The sequence below is a fragment of the Pipistrellus hanaki genome (assembly GCF_964339955.1).
Source record: "Pipistrellus hanaki genome assembly, chromosome: 1".
Classification (NCBI taxonomy): Eukaryota; Metazoa; Chordata; class Mammalia; order Chiroptera; family Vespertilionidae; genus Pipistrellus; species Pipistrellus hanaki.
In genome coordinates this window covers 88108800-88128727 of record NC_140503.1, presented here as the reverse complement: position 1 = coordinate 88128727, position 19928 = coordinate 88108800, and the positions used below count along the sequence as shown (strand labels likewise).

General features: G+C 39.0%; 1 protein-coding gene across 1 annotated transcript in view; it reads right to left on the bottom strand.

Annotated features, from left to right (window-relative positions):
• ITGA8 (integrin subunit alpha 8) overlaps positions 1 to 19928 on the bottom strand; it is a 188863-nt gene that overhangs the window by 55181 nt on the left and 113754 nt on the right. The window contains exons 14-20 of the mRNA XM_084875768.1: positions 16792 to 16837; positions 12553 to 12660; positions 7552 to 7607; positions 6725 to 6879; positions 5335 to 5472; positions 4783 to 4850; positions 3290 to 3437 (exon numbers count right to left, since the gene is read on the bottom strand). Of these exons, the coding sequence (XP_084731894.1) occupies positions 3290 to 3437; positions 4783 to 4850; positions 5335 to 5472; positions 6725 to 6879; positions 7552 to 7607; positions 12553 to 12660; positions 16792 to 16837 (719 nt within the window). The remainder of the gene's footprint in view (positions 1 to 3289; positions 3438 to 4782; positions 4851 to 5334; positions 5473 to 6724; positions 6880 to 7551; positions 7608 to 12552; positions 12661 to 16791; positions 16838 to 19928) is intronic.

The following is a 19928-nucleotide window of genomic DNA, read 5'->3' as shown; positions in this document are numbered from 1 at the left end:
AGCTTTTCCACATCAATCAAAGTTATTTCCTCTCCACAGACCATCACCCTTTTTCTTTTTTTAACCTTTGTTTCCTCTGAGTGAGAGAAACAATAATTGTTTTTCTAGATATTTCTAGATTATTTTCCTCTGCTGTTCCAGGAACACTTTTGTTCTAATCCATTTATAGCTCTAAGGGTATCATTCATGCATTTATTCATTCACTGAAAATATTTACTGTTATTTACTAGACACTTTCCCTCACTAAACTTCCTATTATTACAAATGGAGTAAGTGATCACAAGCAATTGCAACGAGCAATGGAAACACAATACAGTGTGCTAAGTTTATGGTAGAAGAAATTGGTAGTGACAGAGGAGGACATGCACATAGATTTAAGCAACCAGAAAAGGGAGCAGTGATTAAGCACAGGGCCTGGACCTAACAGCAGAGGTTTCGATCTTGGCTCCACTACAGCATAGCTATGTAACTTTCTGCATGTTACTGAACTTCTCCTTGCCTACTAGTATACAATGAAGGTGATGATAGCCTTGCCATTTCTCAATAAAGCTGTCATGAGGATTAAGTAAATGTATTTTGACCCATTTCCACACCAGACCAATAGCATACCATATTCATTTCAAAAGCCTACACATTCATAATTTTTATCTTTTTACTCCTCATTACGAATATATTTGATAATGTTAAGCCCATTTGAATTGTAATAATGTGAGATTTATTAAAACTACAACAAATTTGGCCTTTTAACTAAGAATTATTGTACATTGGAGAAATCTAGATGAATATATATGAACAATTTTTCACTAATGAAAATTTTGGATATTCATAATCATAATTTAATTATAACTCACATTGGTTGATAAATATTTACCTAAAAATATTAAAGGTAGTTCTAGAACCAGAGAAAAATTATGCTGTAACTTAAAGCATTATTAAAAATAAATAAAATATGCGGAGCTTAGGGCAGTGCCCAGCCCACAACAATTGCAAAATAAATTTTAGCAGTCTCAGTCATTAGTAAACTGAGGCCTAAGGTAGGGGAGGGTTGTGGGAGTAAGAGATCATTCATATAAACACAACCAATGGATACAAGACATTGGGCAGGGCTGGGGGGGGTGGGGAGATGAGGGCATGCGACAGGGGGTAGGGGAGTCTGGGGGAAGGTCAATGGGGAAAAAATTAGATATATATGTACTACTTTAAATAATAAAATTTTAAAAATAAATAAATAAATAAATAAAATCCTGATGTGCCCCCCCCCCCAACATATAATCCTTATTATTCAAAAAGTGAACTATTCACATGGAGGAATCCAAAAGGCCATTATCTTGGTCTAAACAAGCTTCCGAAGAACATGGCAACCATGAAAGAGAAAAATTAAAGAATGAAAGGACTGTTGAAGTACTGAGTAAGAAATCACTAAGAAATTGTTAAAATAATAATATGAAGTGATATGAAGAAATAGCAAATAAGTTTCAAAACATATAGCAAAGAACTGAAATGCATAAATATATCACAATATATATTTATATAGTGTATATGAGGCCCCTAGGACCATAAGAAATGCAAAAAATTCACTGTTAATAACTCATTCTCAAATTTCCTTCCAAAAAAATCAAATTGCCCCCTGTGGGGTGTGGGCCCCACGTTGGGAACTACTGACATAGGTCTTTATTTCTAGAAAAATTTAGAAGGAAGGTCACCAAAGGGAAGGCTAAAGGTTGACTCAGTTAAGGTGTCCAGAGAAAGAGATGATCACCATCTACATTTAAAAAAATATGTTTTTATTGATTTCAGAGAGGAAGGGAGAGGGAGAGAGACAGAAATATAAATGATGAGTGAGATTAATTGATTGGCTGCCTCCTGCACTCCCCCTACTGGAGATCAAGCCTGCAACCTAGGCATGTGCCCTGACTGGAATCAAACCTTGACTTCATGGGTTGATGCTCAATCACTGAGCCACAGCAGCCGGGTCACTGTCTACATTTTTTAAAAGGTCGGTGTTTTCAATAAAAGACAGCAAAACTTACAATCAGATAATCCCAATACTTTTCCTCCTGATAAAAAATTGTTTTAAAAATATTTGAATTTAGCCAAAACCAGTTTGGCTCAGTGGTAGAGCCCCTTCCTGGCTGATTGCAATCAAATATCAGATATTTTTCTATGAAAGTTTTCTCAGAAACTTATAATGACCTTATGACTGTTAAAGATACATGATTATTACCCTCCTGGATTTACTTTTTACTAATAAGATAGTTTAACCAAAATATAAAACATGAGACTAGAGGTGTGAATAGAGAATTTTATATTCTCAATGTTTTTCAATGCCTATAAAATACCAATATCACAACAGTTTGTTAAGCTCTCTTTAGAGGAATTATTTTTCATTAAATTATTTAAGCATTAGCATCTTCAAACTCCTCAGAATATTCAGCATTTGGAAACTCAGATGAATTAAATAAGTTAGAGTTTAAGAGAACAAATCCACCAGCAAGTTGCTAAGGAGCATCCACTGTGCCGAGCTCTGAATGAGGGGTGAGTATGAAAGAATATTCACCTTGGTCTCTGCCCTAAATTGTGAGTCCAAATATTTCTAAAAATGAGGAACTCTCTCCATTATTCTACAATGTATTTTAAACCAAGCAATCATAAACACAACAGAACCTTTGGATACTCTGAGTGGGAAGATTCATGTTCTGACAAGGAAGGAAAGACTATAAAAAGCATCCACGTCAGTTTAATAAATAGTGGCATTGCGGGGCCTGGCAAATGATGAAGACATGGCTTTTCTTGGACCCAGTCCCGAAAAGGTGGACCATGGAGAAAGAAAAATGACCATGTTTCCTTCCCAGTGCCTGTCTGGGTCGTTATCAGTGCTCAGTCGGGATTGGCTGGACCTTCCTCCATAAGTTGTAATGAGAACCAGACCTCCTGGGACCCGCTTGATACTTAAAAGAACTCAAAACAAAGGCCTGAAAACAGCCAGTGAGAGTAGGCGTGAGCTTGTGAATTTAGCAGAGAAATCCATCCATGCGTAAGCTGCTTCTTTCAGCAATTATATTCTCTTCCTTGCTTCGGCTTTCAAACTTTGGCCAATGTACGTTTGCATGTGTGGCGAAGAAAGACCATCCCCCTTCCTGGCTGACTGCAATCATGATTAACAAGTAAAGTGCCATTTTCTTTTCTTCTTTTAAGAAAGACACTCTTAGCTAAGATGGTTCTACTTAACATTGGTTTGACTTCCAAAATATACCTAGCACTTTAACTTCGAATAATTTGTAGGCATTACCTTGCTGCTGCGCTCAATCCCGACATAATCTGCCTCTTCTGGTATCGTCACCAAGAGCTCTGCTTCATAGGCTCCTTCGCCTTCATTTCTTGCATTGATGATGAGCATAAGGTGATTTTCATCTCCAATGATGACCTGATGCTTATCTCTAGAAATGCAGTTTAACAGGGATCGTTAGATACTCGCTGGATTCATGGGTATTTTAGTTAAGGACTTACCTTTCCTTACCTAAGGAAAAGACGAAAGATGTGGAAATGCAAGACTGAGGCAAAAAGAAGATGGATGGCCATGAAGATGTGTTGAGAAGAATCAAGAGAACCAGGTCTGGCTGGGAAGGACCGGAAAACATCCAATGATGTGCTGGTCAATGGTTAACAACCAGGTCTCAAAAAGCACACCCCACACCATTCGCAACATTTGCTGATTCCAGTGGTATGAATCCACCCACTATAGTCAATGTCAAGGTACTGACATACCTAATAATCTGCCAGCAAAAATTCTAGTAAATTTAACAATTGCTCAGAAGCCAGAATGAGCAGCTTTCACACATCCCTGAAAACAACCAGCAGGAAGTAAGATGAGCCGTTGGGGGGGGGGGGGGGAGGGAGGGAAGAGAGAGACACAGTTTAAAAACTCTGAGTGGGAGACGTGCAATGCAAAATGTACAAGAAGAGGGAAGAAAGTAGCAGATAAAAGATCACAAGTGACTGATTAAGATTGTGAAGTATTTTGAAGAAATGTAATTCACTCCAAACTTTAAATTGAACCAACATCTGGAAATGCCTACTTCACTTTTGACCCTGGCTAACTTGTGAAGTTTGGAGAAAGTCTCCTTGAGAGATATCAAGTGGATTCCAAACATTGGCAGTGAGACAGGCCCTGAGGGGTGGGGTGTCAGGTGAAGGAGCATGCATCTGTTTTGTCCCATCATAGATAGCTCACATCTTCATTTCATTTCTTTACATATTATAATGTAACATCATTATGGGATGGTGACTCGCTACTATAGGCAACTGGGAAGTCCCCTGATTCTGATAGGATTTTGTGACACCTTCTGCTTTAGAGTGCCATTCCATTTCCCCAGCAAATTAAAGTTGGTTTGTGTTGACAGTTTTGAGGATGCCTTTGAGTCATGGGGTGTGCATACGAAGTTTTGGCTAAGGTGTTGATGGAACCAGCCTGTCTCTGAATTCTTTGCCCACAGAACGGAGACAAGTAAATACAACCTGACCCACCCCATATATGAATTTACTTTGAACAAAAACTTCTGATTAAAGATGAAACAGCTCAGGCAAAACCTTAGGGTGGCCACTTGACACCAACGATGAAGAACTGACCCAAACCACAGGCTAACACAAAGTGTAGCCACGATCAAGACTTCCATGCAGTGTATTTTTTGTAAGAGTTGAAAGTGTATACTTTCTCCAGAAAAGCTTTAAGTAAACACCTGTATTCCATTAGGTAAATGTACAAGTTTATTTATTTAAACTTACGATCTGGCTGACAGCTTCAAGTCAGGAATGCACATGTTGTCTTCTCCACAGTCCACCAGGATGTGAGCCTGTGTTGTGCAAAGAACAAATCAGAAATAATCTGGGAAAACTGGAATCACATCCTTTTTCTTGAAAATTATGAACGATTCCATAAACTAAAGCAAAGCTCTTGTTTCACTAGGCATGATTCTACCCAGCTAGAAGCCCCACGTTCAGCAGTGACCTCCCAATAGAGGCCAGTTTACATAACAGCCCGATTCCAACTCATTCTGAAATGTCTGTAAAGAATGTGAGTCTGGCAATGTTTTGAGAATTACAGACTGCATTGCTTCCATTACAGCCACATTTTGAACATATTAAATCTTGGTTGCACAAGGGGATGGGCTTCTGAAAACACAATGATGCAGTGTTTCAGGAAACCTGTTAGAAAAATCTCCCAAATGTTACATATTTGTGCGCAGGAATGAGACAAAAGGGGCTACGTTCCATCGTAAGGTCACCGGAGCTGTGCCCAGGGCCTGACTGAGAATACGAAGACCGTCAAGGACCTACCTGTTCAGTAACAACATTTTCCCTGTAGTGGTTCAACATTGGTTTCACTTCCAGGCCTTCTTTAAAGGTGGACTCATCCAAACTGTAATTCAAACTAATGTTGATTGGAGATAATTTATCTCGAAATTCAGTTTCATCCTGGGAAAAATAATGACAGAGTCAAGGAAGGCTCTGTGAATCAGCTGCAGGATGTTAGTCTGTGAAAGGCACTGGATTTAGCGAAAGTGAGTAAGAAGTAATCATCACCATCACGAGCTTAAGCACTCACTGACTATTCATGCAGCTTAATTAATACATGTTCAGAGATGATTCATTTAGAGCTGTGGTTTCATTGAAATATACTCTTCTAGAGGTAAGCTTCAAGGTCTCCAGATCTTCAAAACTCACATAGGTTGGCTAAATTGCAAAGTTAAAAAATTGTCAACACGAAACCAATCTATATATGTAATACATATTTAAAGTTTCACTAATTGGGATTTATATTTCCATGAGGTTGGCACAATCTATGAGTTCTGTTGGGCTCACAGGAAGAAAACATCTTGATTCTCTTCATCTCTTATCATCTCTCTAAGCCCTCACTTGTATGAACTTCAAAACACTTTCAGCACATTTACAGTTCCTTCCGAAAAAGAAATAGAATGCCCTCGAGGTGAAGAAGTGAGTGAGTAGCACCAAGCCTAAACACACGGAACACCTTACTCCATGTGGTGAACATCCCACCCTTCAATTGTGTGCCAGTCAAGGTCATAATGAGACTCCAGGGTCACGTGCCCTGCTTTCCAGACATGTTTGTAAACTTTGCCTTCACCATATTTCCCCTCACTAAGTCCATTAAAGGAGGAGATGAAATAAGAAAGAATAATAACCTCACAACTGGTGAGAAGATGAAATAAGTGTATGATAAATATTTTGGCTTTGTTAATTTCACAGTAGGTTTGGAGTTATTGGTAAAAATCCACTGCTATAAAAATATAATTATAAATGACTTTTAATAAAGGCTTTGAATGCCTAAATGTTTTCCTGAGTTGGCTCTTAAATGCATATTGATAAAATCTGGCTAAACATAGTCATGTAGGAGAAAAATTCAAATAAATTATGTTATTTTGCGGGGGAGGCAGTTACAAATGAAAACCACCTGAGTTAGTGCTATTATCAAGATTGTGAGCAAAACAAAAAGAAACCATGAGAATTAATAGCAACATATCATTGGGTTAGTCAGTGGGAGGAAGTGAGCCTCAAGACCGGAGAGTACAGCCTTAAAATAAAGTTTCCTCCAATAAAATGAAAATGATGTGGACAAGGTTGATGGTTAAATGGAAAAAAAAAAAAAAAAGTGGTTGGAATGTGTTCTGAATGTGATAGGCCAGAAAGGTGATTCTGGAACACTTACTCGCAGGTAAACCACAAAGTCCTGGCACTGGCGGGATTTCTGCTGCTTTATCACGAGAGGGAAGATGAAATGTGATTGATGGTTGTCAAGGAAGAGTGTGCGTTTAATGGCGCCTTTTTGCTTCAGGGAATCTAACTGCACCTCGGCAGTCAGGGCTACAGGAAAGAAATAAAGTAAATATAATCAGGAAAGGAAAAGTATTCGGTGAATGTAGTGCTTTAGCAGAGGTCTGAATTCCTAGTTCAACTTGCTTACTTAGAAAACATTTCTTTTTTCATAATTGGGATCAAAAACAATAGAGGAGCTGAGAAAAAATTTAGGAAATACTCCCCAAGCTAAATATATATATATATATATATATATATATATATATATATATATATATATATATATATATTTTTTTTTTTTTTTTACATAAATCATGTTTTTTCATGAGGTTGGCAGAATCTATGAGTTCTCTTGGGCTCATAGGAAGAAAACATCTTATCATCTCTATAAGCCCTCACTTGCATGAATTTCAAAACACCTTCAGCACATTTAAAGTTCCTTCAGAAAAAGAAATAGAACTTCCACGAGGTGAGGAAATGGGTGAGCAACATCATCCCTGAGCCCAGGGAACACCCCCAGACAATTATTTCTGTTTTTCTAGATAATATTAATACCTATTATTTGAGTAATATTTATAAAGAAGGTTTCATATATATACACTAGGAGTCTTGGTATTAACAAAGGGCTCATTAAAAGTTCTATGTGGTCTGCACAGAGAAATGCTTATGGTTGACTTTTCTTAGTATACTATGGAAATAGAAAAAAGAAAACACTCTCACCTATTGTGTTCGGAATGCTCTGGCCTTCTACAGATGCACATACTCTTAAGGAAAAGCTATGGGAAATAATAGTCAATTATTTATTGGTTAATAAAGTTTTGAATCTGAAGTAGAACTCTCCCCTTAGCTCACCCTAGATAGATGATTACACTATTTTCCTCTATACTTCACTTATTATACACATACAACTGAAAAATAAATATGCATTTAGAACATACACATATCCTACCAGTTGTACCAGTTGGCCTCCAATTTAATATAATTAAGACTGGTGAGGTTATCCGATTTAATCAATGGATTGTTTAATCAACTGCTTGCTGCCTGTATTCAATAAATGAGTATCTCCATGTGCCAGAGAGTGAAGAATTGAGCAGTACATCGGGGCAACAGCTAGTGGTAGAGCCTGGAGATGAGCAAGACCATGATCCCATTTGAAGAACTTGAAGAAATGTGGCATTTCTGAAAAAATCGGTGCATTAGAGCAAGATGGGAAAGATTGGGAAGGAACAAGGCTCCGAAATTCATGTTAAAGAACTTGGATTTAATCCTAAAAGGCATGGATCACCACGGTGCGATTAACCCACACCCCCACTCTGCTTGGAAGAAGAGGAAAACGCAGTGGTAACTTGCTGGGGGAGGGGCACAATTTGAGGCAGATACACTAGGAGAGGGAATGGCGAGAGAAAGAACATAATGAGTATAGAGCAGCTGGGTCAAGCTAGATAGGTACAGTTATATGGCATATAAAGATGCTAAAAAGAGGGTATATGTGCAAAAGAGACACTTTGTAGTTTTTCCTGAACATAATCCAGAGAGGTGTCTGCCACGGTTTGTAGGATGACCTGCATGTGGGCCTGTTCTGTGGCTGTGGAAGGAAAAGGAAGCAGCCAGTGGACTCTGCCTGCCTTGGCTGAATGGGCTCACCTCCCTCCTGACAAATGTCAAGCCCTGACAGCCAGGCTCTGAGATGGGGCTTTTTCACATTTCTAAGAAAGTGAAAATATAAGAAAATACTTAAGTATGATTTAATGACAGCTATAACATTTTTGCGAGTAAAATACATAGTATAATTAGAATATTTCTGCAGAACCCAAAAGGAATAAATAATCCCCAATCATACTTTAATTATGTGTCAGCTTCCTGTGTCAAACCTAATGAAAATGTGTCACATCTGGGATTCATCTATCTCCCGTGACCTCAGTCAATGTTTCCCTTCAGGGTAAATAATTTGCCATATGCCATTAAGCCAAGAGTTTCCTGAGATTTCTCCATTATTACAGCATTTTCACCACTTCCCCAGAGAAATAACAAATTCCAGCCCACTTCTACTTCAGTTAGATATATTCAGGGAAGAGGAATAATCGCATCTTCAAATTTCTTAGCAGGTCTACCTTTCAAAATTGGAACATCTTTCTGTGTCTAACATTTTTGGAAGTCTTGGTTATCAAAGAAAGCTGCAAACTATTATTCACTAGAGGCCTGGTGCATGAAAGTCGTGCACTCAGGGGGGTGTCCCTCAGCCCAGTCCAGGAGCCCTTGGGGGAAGTCTGACTGCTGGCTTTGGCCCGCTCCCCACTGCACATGCTTAGTGCTGCCATGGAGGCAGGAGAGGCTCCCACCACCGCTGCTACACTCACCAGCCGTGAGCCCGGCTTCTGGCTAAGCAACACTCCCACTGTGAGAGCGCAGTGACCACCAAGGGGCAGCTCCTGCATTGAGCGTCTACCCCCTGGTGGTCAGTGTGCGTCACAGCAATGAGTGGTTCCATTGTTCAGTCAATTTGCATATTAGCCTTTTATTATATAGGAATATTAACTGAGTTAAAGTTTCAAACTAAGATTTATGGTCATAGTCAATATGGTGCATTATAGCTTGAATAGATCTGATGGGAACAAAAACCAACAACAAATCAGCTTAGCACTCTCATTACATAAATTCAAAATGAAACTGTCTATAGTGCTTCCGATATATCAGAGGCAGGACGATCCACTACAAATCTTCTAATACTAGTCTTAACCCAATGCAGTATGGTTGAAAATGCTCTGTGATACAATAGTGCCAATAGCCATGGGTGATGGGGAAAGAATGAGAGAAATGTGGAACAGGATTTAAATAGCAATTCATTTTTCACTTTAACCAATTCAATCCTATTTCATTGATAGCAAACTTAAGATTTTATATAAAGTTAAGCATATTTAAAGTTCTTTTCAGATTTGAAAAGTGAATAGTTATAAACGTTTACATTTATAATATGAAACATTTTTACTAAATAGTTTTAACTTTTCTGATTTGTTAACAATTAAGATTGAGCTGGCTTTATGTTTTTATTTGTAATTTAGAAATTCTAGTAGCAGATACTTTATAAAACTACCCAGCTGTTTGAAAGACACAGAAATTCAAATCAATGGAAGTGATGAACTATATCTGAGTTAGTTTACTTAATAGTTTCAGATGTGCAATACAAGGTTATATTAAATACATACCAAAATTATGGAAAGAAAAATCAATAAATTTTTTTCAATAATTTTAGAAAGACTGAGCTAAATTCTTAGAACAAATTTAAAAGGTATCAGAGAAACACATTCTAGACTGAACCAGTTATTAATTTTTCATCTTTTCATGCTCTGAGCCACTATTCAACATTCTAAATATGAAGATGAAACATCTTTCAGAAAATGTATACAATAGAATAAAATAAATAATTATATAAAGGCATATATTTTATATTTGCCCACATAACAAATTGCATTTTATCTTAATAATAATTTAATGCAACCAGGAAAATGGTTCATGAAAAGACATTTTCTTGTTACAGAATAATATTCTTTCCATAAAACCAAATAGATCTCATAATCTGTTAAAGCTACTTAAATTTTATAAAAATATTGAAAACCTGCCAAGACCAGTTTGGCTCAGTGGATAGACCATCCGCCTGTGGACTGAAAAGTCCTGGGTTCGATTCCAGTCAAAAGCATGTACCTTGGTTGCGGGCACATCCCCAGTAGGGGGTGGTGCAAGAGGCAGCTGATCAGTGATTCTCTCTCATCGATGTTTCTAACTCTCTATCCCTCTCTCTTCCTCTCTGTAAAAAATCAATAAAATTATTTTTAAAAAATATATTGAAAACCCCTTAGAAAAAATTATCTCGTTTGGAAAACACACACACACACACACACACACACACACACACACACAAAAAAAAAAAAAAAAAAAAAAAAAAAAAAAAAAAACCCACACACACACACAAAACACTTTATATCAGAGTGTGCCACACAGATATGCTTAAAAATTCAGCCTATATAGTTCATTCAGCTATGAATGTAAATACACAGGACTATTAAGGGAAATACTGAATTTCTAATACTCATGCCTATGTAGCTGGCACAGCTCATTTCATGCTTATTTAATGATTACAGGCTAAGGACTAGCAAGAGAATTATGGTTCCTGTGCCTGGGCCATATAGAGCATAGCTTGTCCAAGTTCCTTCACATATTTTCTCAGATCAGGTTTTCATTATATTTTATGGTTTGAAACCCTTTTAAAATGTGCTCTGGGCATTTCCCAGCTACTTTCTAAAGCTGATTAAGGAGTGGACAGGCCTCCAAGAATGGGGAGCTCCCAGCAAAGGATGTTTTTCAAAGAATCCTTCAGGGCCCTCCTCACCCCCACCCTCCACCCTCAAAGGCTTGACTTCCGAATGAATTCCTACCCAAAGGCCATCCATCACCAGCATGGCTGGAAATACTGTAACTTCTTTGGGTCAAGACTGCATTCTGACATTCTTAGGAGCCAAACGTACTGAGTTAGACCAGATCTCTGGAAAAGGAGGGCAAATCTCAATCACACCAAGTATCGGTTGAGTTTTCAGAGGATGTACCTTGCTGGCATTGCCCAGTAGGACAGACCTTTACCCTCGAGAACCTACATATTACAAACAAAGCGGCATTTTCTCCGGCTGTGCAACAATCAAGTTCCATTTTGTAGTCCCTGTGGATAGCTGGATAACTGGCAAGATTCAAAAACAGCACTTTCAGAACTTGGATAAGCCATACTCTATATGGCCCAGGCACAGGAACCACAATTTTCCTGCTGTTCCTGATGATGAGATCTTGGCCACAAAAAAATATAGTTTAGGACACAAAAATCACTATTTTTATCATGTTTACCTTCTGTCTAACGGTACATGATAAATTAGAAGACTGACATCTGTTTTTAGCATAAGAAACCAAGTAATTTAACCCGAGCTTGGCTTTTAAAGGAAAAAAAGGACATTATATATGTCTGAAAAGTGGTATCCATACTATATGCAAATCTAAAAGCTGAGGTACTTTATTATCTTTTCAGTTTGGTTAATGTTTCTTTTAAAATGCCAAGAATCTGAAAGAGCTCTCCAAGATTTGTTTCTTTAGGATCATTCCCAAATGTTTTTATACTGCTGACCTTGGAATGAGGTGGGGATCAGGGTTGCTCACCCCCATGCAGCTTAACTTTTGATTCTACAATTGGCCCTTTACATCTGCAGATTCAACCATCCCCTTACGGAAACTGTTTTAGAACCGTAGTTGGGAATCTGTGGTTGGGGATGCATTATCGTGGGTAGTTGAATCTGAAGATGTGAAACCTGCAGCTATAAAAGGCCAACTGTATTTATTTAAAACAAATCTGCTTATAAGTGGACCTGCACAGTTCACACCTGTACTTCTCACCTCACCTGGAGCCTGTAGGCTGGAGAAGTCACCTTTAGGTGGTAAACTGACAGCAAAGGATCGGGGCCATGTCATAGATCTCGGCTTTTGTTTTAAAGACATACTGCTCGCTACTCCTATTTGGTGCACAGACCTGCAGCATCAGCACCTCCTGGAGTTTTGTTTTTAAGAAATGCAGATTCTCAGGCCTGCCCAGATGGATGGATGGATCCAGAAGCTGCACCTTCACAAAATCCATCAATCCAATCTAATTCCTTCATAAAATCCCTGCATGATTTGAATGGACTAACTCACCAGGCCACAGAAGTCATAAACTCTGGAATCTGGCAAGTTTTATTTTCCAGGTTGATTATCACTGGGTGCAGCAGAAGCTGGGCATCCACTGTCACCACTGGTCTCGCTCTGCAGAGAGGAAACACAAGATGTAAACGAGCCCCAGGAGCCACTGGCAGAAGCCCACCTCACTTCTAGAGGCCACCGCCAACACCCCTCCTTTGTGTCTAGAATTGTCTCACTGCTTCAGCAGGTGGGCACCAGACTCAACTAATGGCACCCGGGAGCTGGCAGACACGAATAAAGGATGTTCTGGCCCGGCAAGGAAAACTGCCCTCCATACCTGCACAGTGGTCAGCAAACTCATTAGTCAACAGAGCCAAATATCAACAGTACAATGATTGAAATTTCTTTTGAGAGCCAAATTTTTTAAACTTAAACTTCTTCTAACGCCACTTCTTCAAAATAGACTCGCCCAGGCCGTGGTATTTTGTGGAAGAGCCACACTCAAGGGGCCAAAGAGCCGCATGTGGCTCGCGAGCCGCCGTTTGCCGACCATGGGTTTATGGAGTGAGTTCCTAGCATTTTGGCAAGGTTGTTATGAAATACTGCTCTGGCATCTGCCACTATATCTATACCCACCTTACTGGCTGATTATTTTTTAGTTTGATCAAAGCATTTTCTAGCCATGCTTTACAGATTTAACTTCATATAGGACAGTGATTCTCCTGACTGTATGATATAAGCATCCAGGAGCTTTCAAACAGGTAATATGCCCCACCCTCGGGAGCCCCCACTCCCCCCCACCACACACACACACACAGGCAAATCACTAGGGTCACTGGTCACTGGGTCAGGATCAGGCACTAGAAGGTTAAAAAACTTTCCAGATGATTCTATTGTGCTGCCAAGTTCGAGGAGAGAGGCTAATATAAACTCAATTAAAGTCATAACCAGATGAGAATAAAAGTCACAGGGGAAGGGGACAGGACAATTTTTAAACCTTGGTTCCATGTCTTCAGATGACATGAACTGCTGTTGCATCACATGCGTTTTTCTCTGACAGGTCGGAGGCTGTGCTTGGACAGAGTATTGTTTAGGATGCTACTTTAAACAATTTCAGGATTACAATGATGGGGTGCACTGGAATTTTCCTAAACTCTGTTACCTTATTTATCTGTACTCTGTTACATAATTTTGCTTTCAATATATTTTTGGTCTTTTTTTGTTAATCTTCACATAAGGATATTTTTTTCCATTGCTTTTTCAGAGAGAGTGGAAGCCAAAGAGGAATGGAAGGAGAGAGAGAGAAACATCAATGTGAGATTGACACATTGCCTGGTTGCCTCCCACACATACCCCAACCAGACGTCTGGGAGTGAACCTGAAACCCAGACATGTGCCCTTGGCTAGGAATTGAACCCACTACCCTTTGGTGTGAGAGCTGATGCTTTAACCACTGAGAAACACCAGCCAGGGCTGTTTTTAATATTGTGTTGTGAGCTCCAGTTCTTGGGAAAGTAGATGATAAGACAGGATGAGACATGCAAGACATTTAGGAGGCAAACATTATGAGAAAAAAAATGGGAGAGAGAGGAGGAGACTGGGAGCCAGTGGCCAGACTGTGATGCGGGCTGATCCCTGTGAAGAAGCGAGGGAAGAAAGGATATCCAAGAAAGGAGTTCCAGCCAGGGCACCAGGAGCCAACGCTGCGGTTAGAGGAGCTCCAGGTCTCTCAGGGAAAGGCCTGCGTCTCTATCCCTGCTGTGTCCATTGATTGGCTTGAGGCAGCTCATGGAACACCTGACCTTGGCGAATGTGGTGGTGGATTCGGAGCACAGCGCCTGCCTGCCAGTCAGTTTCTCTCCGTAAGCTCTGTGGAGTGCTTCCTCGTGGCCACACAAACACAGCCTCATCCTCCGGTGCTCTGAGCAGTGCACTCATCTGATTATCCGTAACCTGAAGTGGGGAGTGGCTGGCATAAACTGGCCCTGAGGGTGCTGGGACTGATGAAGAAAATCTTGCCTGCAGAGGAAACCTACCCTTAGACTCTCTCTAGGAATTGAGCTAGGTTAGCAGTATGTGCCTAGGACACCCGGAGCAGCTCTCTGCCTCTGTCTTTGATATCCTGACCTAGTGTCTCCTATTCCCATATACTTTATGTTTTAAGAAGAAAAAGAATCTAAAAATGTTGAGCACCAATTGTCTTCCAGTTACTGTTCTTGTACTTTGCATGCAGATTCCCAATTAATGCTTTTGACAAAAATAGACTTATAAAGTAAATATTGTTATTCCCATTTTATGGATGAAAAATGAGTGGCTCAGAAAGATGGGAACTTGGCCAATATTACAAATTGTGAGTGTGTGGGAATGGCCAGGTTTTTGAATCCTGACCGACTGGTCACATTTGAACTGATGTTCAATGCTTGCTATTGGAGGCTACGAATTCCTGATATTTTCTATTCCCTAATTTAGTGTCCTCACTTTTCTTTAGAGGACATAGTTACATTCTCCCACCACACATTCCTTTTTTATCAGCACATTTTAATGCATTTATAAAGCTAAGGGACGCATGTAAATATAGTAACAACAAAATATGTTCCTCTTTGTTAAGTGCTACTAAGATTCTTATCTTCTTATTTTTTTAAATCCTCGCCTGAGGATAGGTTTCCATTGATTTGAGAGAGAAAGAGGAAGAAGAAACACAAACATCAATGCGAGAAAGAAACATCGAGATTGGTTGCCTCCCCTGAATACTCTGATGGGTGATTGAACCCACAACCCAGGCATGTGCCCTGACAGGAATCGAACCTGACATCTTTTGATGTATGTGCAATGTTCCAACCAACTGAGCAATACCAGCCAGGACTCATAGACTAACATTATGTTAGTAGGGGCTGGAAGTCTTGTCATGAAGTATGAGAATAAAAAGGTAGTAGGATAAATGAACAAAAAAATGAGAGCAGAAATGTCTCCGAATTTTAAATAGAGCATCTAAATGTTCTCCAAAATAAATAGTTGGGATACACTCTTTAATACAAAACCAATAGCATAAAGGAAGTGCATTTGAAACAATTAGAAAAACATCCTTTAGTAGGTGAAAAAAGAAAATGTGGAGTATATACATCAAGTGGCCAGACTATTATAACCACCCCATCAGTACTTCATTGGGCCACCTTTTGCCTTTAATACTGTGATTCTTATTGGCATAGACTCCATGAGATGTTGAAAGGTGATGTGAGGAATCTGACACCATGCCTGATGAATAGCACTGTCCAGTTCTATGAGATTTGATGGTTGCGGAACCAGCTGCCTGATGGCTCTTTTAACTTTGTCCCACAAATGCTCAATTGGATTGAGATCTGGAGATTGTGGGGGCCACCTAAGCAAGAAAAAGTCTCCCTCATGGTCTTGAAACCACTCCTGCACAATACGAGCACCGTGGCATGGCGCAATGTCTTGTTGGAAGAAGCCATCTCCATTGGGATACTCCATCAACATGATAGGATGAACTTGAACAGCAATGATACTTAGGTATATTGTGTTATTCAGACATTGTTCTACATGAATTAAAGGGCCCAGATCATGCCAGGAAAACATGCCCCAAACCATAACACTGCCCTCACCAGCTTGAAGGGTTGTACTCATGCATGTGGGAGTGCATGCTTTCATGCTGTTTCTGCCAGATTCTCACTCTACCATTTGGAAACGTGATTCATTGGACCACATGACTTTTTTTCTAATGTTCAACTATCCAATCCTTGTGTTCCTGTGCAAATGGAGATGTTTTATCTTGGTAACTACAGACAGCAAAGGTGTCAAACAGGCCTTCTGCTTTTATATCTCATAAGATGCAGTGTACAGCTAATTGTCCTACAAATGTCAGGTGGTCATAATAATCTGGCCACTCAGTGTAAACAATAAAATATTATTCAGCCATAAAAAGGGAAATATTGCCATTGCAACAACATGGAAGGACCTTGAATGCATTATGATAAGTGAAAAAAAAATTCAGATATAGAAAAATACCATATGGGTTCATTTACATATGGAATCTATGAAAAAAAGTAAGAAAAAACAAAAAACGAACATAGATACAGAGAACAGACAGATGGTTGCCAGAGGTACCAGGGGTTGTGTGGGGCAGGAAAAAATAGGTAAAGGTGGTCAAAAGTACAGACTTCCAGTTATAAGATTAAATAATATTGGCAATGTACAGTGACTATAGTTAATAATACTATCATATCACCAAACACATACCTATAAACAGCTACTTTTCCTGTTCCGAATGCACCCACAATTAAATCTAAAAAAGACAAAAACACATGCACAAATTTTAGAGAAACAATTAATCTAAGCTTATCAAAATAAATAGCATCCTGAAATGCTGATTGTAAGATGAGAGCCATAGAAATAAGCATAGCAAATTCTAGAAAGCTGGCCTTCCTCACCACATTTTAGAAAGGATATTGGAACTTCACTGTAATTGTTCAATATGACACATGAGCCAATAGATTTCAAATCCTTCTGGACTCAGGAAGGCCAGCTTCCTAGAAATGCTTAAGAAACTCATGATAACACCACGTCTCCCATCCTCCAGACTTAAGGTACATATCCTTAAGGAGAGCAAAAGGGGAACAGCATGTGTACAGTGCCTACTGCGTACCAGGCTCTTAAGTAGGGTGTTCCTAAAAAGTGTATACACACACTTTGAATAATTATCAAGGCAGTGCTTATTAAAATACATTTCATTTTCAAAATTGAGCCATTTTGGGGGACACCTTGTATATTGTTTTATTATTCCCTATATAACAACAACCCTGTGAGGTAAGTAGTATTACCAATGAAGTGGATATTTTGACTGTAATCTTGACACAACCTCTTTACAAATATACACTTTTGGTAAAGTGATCAGTAGTATATAAGACAATTAGCATATCATTATAATGATCTCAAATAATGACAACAATGATAATAACACATATTGAATATCTACTATAGGCTAGAAAATTTTCCAAAATATTTACCCTGATTCCTAGAAAGAAGTTAGGAGTCTCTATTATTAGCACAACTTTGCCAAAGAGTACATTGGAGCTTAAGGGGGCTAACCTATAAGCTCACACAGCTCTGGCAGAGATAGAGCTGGGGGACAGCAGTCCTAGATGATTTGAGGGGCAATGCTCAGTGATCTCAGCGATTGGCTAATAAACAGGCACAATCCTATTTTTCTTATTCTAATTTATAATGGTTATTTTTGGTGGATATAGTCAAACAAAATGAGAACGGCTAATTGTGTAGAATAAAGTTTAAATGTAGAGGTGAGAACTGGATGTGGTAGAAATAGTTGCAGTAGGAGAAAACTTACAAAAGTAAACACTATAATTGGTTAATTCTAGTAAAACTGAAGTAAAAATGAAAAAAAAAAAGAAGAGGGGAACTATATTTCACCACTGCATATGGAAAAGCAATCAAGGAATTAAATCGGATTGATGGAGTTTGCACAGGAAAATGATTTGTAGTCATATTCCCTCAACACTCATTTTTCCGGAGCATAGAATGGTATCAGACTCAAGCAACTATGATTCTCTTCTGGATGCTTCCCTTGGCTGTGCCAACGTGGATAGGAATTGGAAAGCTAATGGCTCCACTCTATGAGGCAAATGGTATTACCAATGAAGTGGGACATTACTTCTTTACCCCTCAGGAGGGATGACTCTGAACATGTACTTCCCTGTCTCCCAGATTTCCCCAGCCCTAGTTGCCTACAGTGTCAACATTTTTATAATAATCTCTTATTATATCCTTCCTTTCCATGTCTCTCTTCCCTACTCCCTTAGCAATGTTTTCTTTGGATTATTTCTCAAATTGTTTCTTTTTAATCCTTGTCTTAAAGTCTACTCTGGAAGAAGTCAACCTAAAACAATAATCCTTGTTTAAAATGTGTGCGTTGTTGTTTTTAATGGCCTTGAACATCTTCAGGGTTAAAACCATGGTCAGAATGTCTCTTGTTTTTATCAACACAGAATCCAATTCAGATAATAGCCCAAAACTAGATTCCAAATCTCCATATTTCAAGAGATGTGGGTGCTAATGTTCAAATAAGTCAAATTAAGGTGATCTAAGGACCTCTGTATCTGTGAGATTAAAGAGCACATTAAGAAAAGGGCTACAACTTGCCCAATGAGAGTTCATGGAATAAAATATTCTTTTCCAAGGGTTCAAATCTTTGAAGCCAAAGCCAAAGTTTCTAAGTCTACAATTTTTAAAAATCATATCAGAACTGCAACAGTTTCAAAATTTTCTGTTATATTCATTTCTTCCACTGTGGCAGTGCCTTTCTCTTTACTATGTCAGAGAAAAAAGAGCTACTGTCTTGAAGAAACCTGAACTATTCTTCCTGTGTGATCATGGGCTCCAATATTTAGACAAGTGCAACACAGGTGGCCCCTGGCCGGATCCATATCTGTTGACATGATACCAGACAGGAGAGCTCCATTATGGAAACTCATCAAGAGGAACTATGTGCTTTACTTTTGGTTCCAAATAAGTATATACCAAGATTAGACATTTCATAAATAGCATGAATTATAAGAACGGACTTTCTGGAAATGGCGAAGAAAACAGGACCATAAGCTCATCCAAAGAAGGACTATTTCTTCAGGCTTGCATATCGCAAAGTGTTTATAGAATGGTATGGATTGAACTAAAATGATCTTTGCATCCACAGTACCAGTTACAGAGCCAAATTCAGAGCAGGGGTTTATAAATTTCTATGAAATAGGGGGATAAGTAGTAATGAGATACTATCCTAAAGATGAGAAAGATGAAGGAATAAGACAGTTATTAAGACAGGCTAATGTAAACTATAGCTAAATTTCATTGTATTTTCGCATGTGCACTTGTAGGTATCAGGGAACACACACACACACACACACACACACACACACACACACACACACAGTCCAAATTCTAGAAAATTCTAGAAAGTAATATAGTGGCTGCATCATGATTAGATTGTCATTGTAGCTGAGAAGTTGACAAACACCCTCCTAATGGTCATGAGCAAGAGGCCTTTTTGTTAAGGAATGTTGGTTCCAGTGCCTTAGGGTGGGAATTTTCCTACTCTGGAAAAATAAAATAACTGGCAAAATAGGCCACAATTTTCTTCATGAGAATGTGGCCACAGTCCTTCCTAGACCAAGAAAACAATTATCTACCACAAAAGTATGTTTGTCTTTTGAGACACCACCTTGGTGTTGTGCCTGCTGGAAAAGGCTAGAAGCGTTTATGCTCAGAACCTTAAAGTTCTCAGATCTCCCAAAGGGAGGAGGATTGATCTGCTGATCTGTGTTCATCACCAGTTTGTCCTTCCAAAGTAGGTGATTTGTTTTGATAAG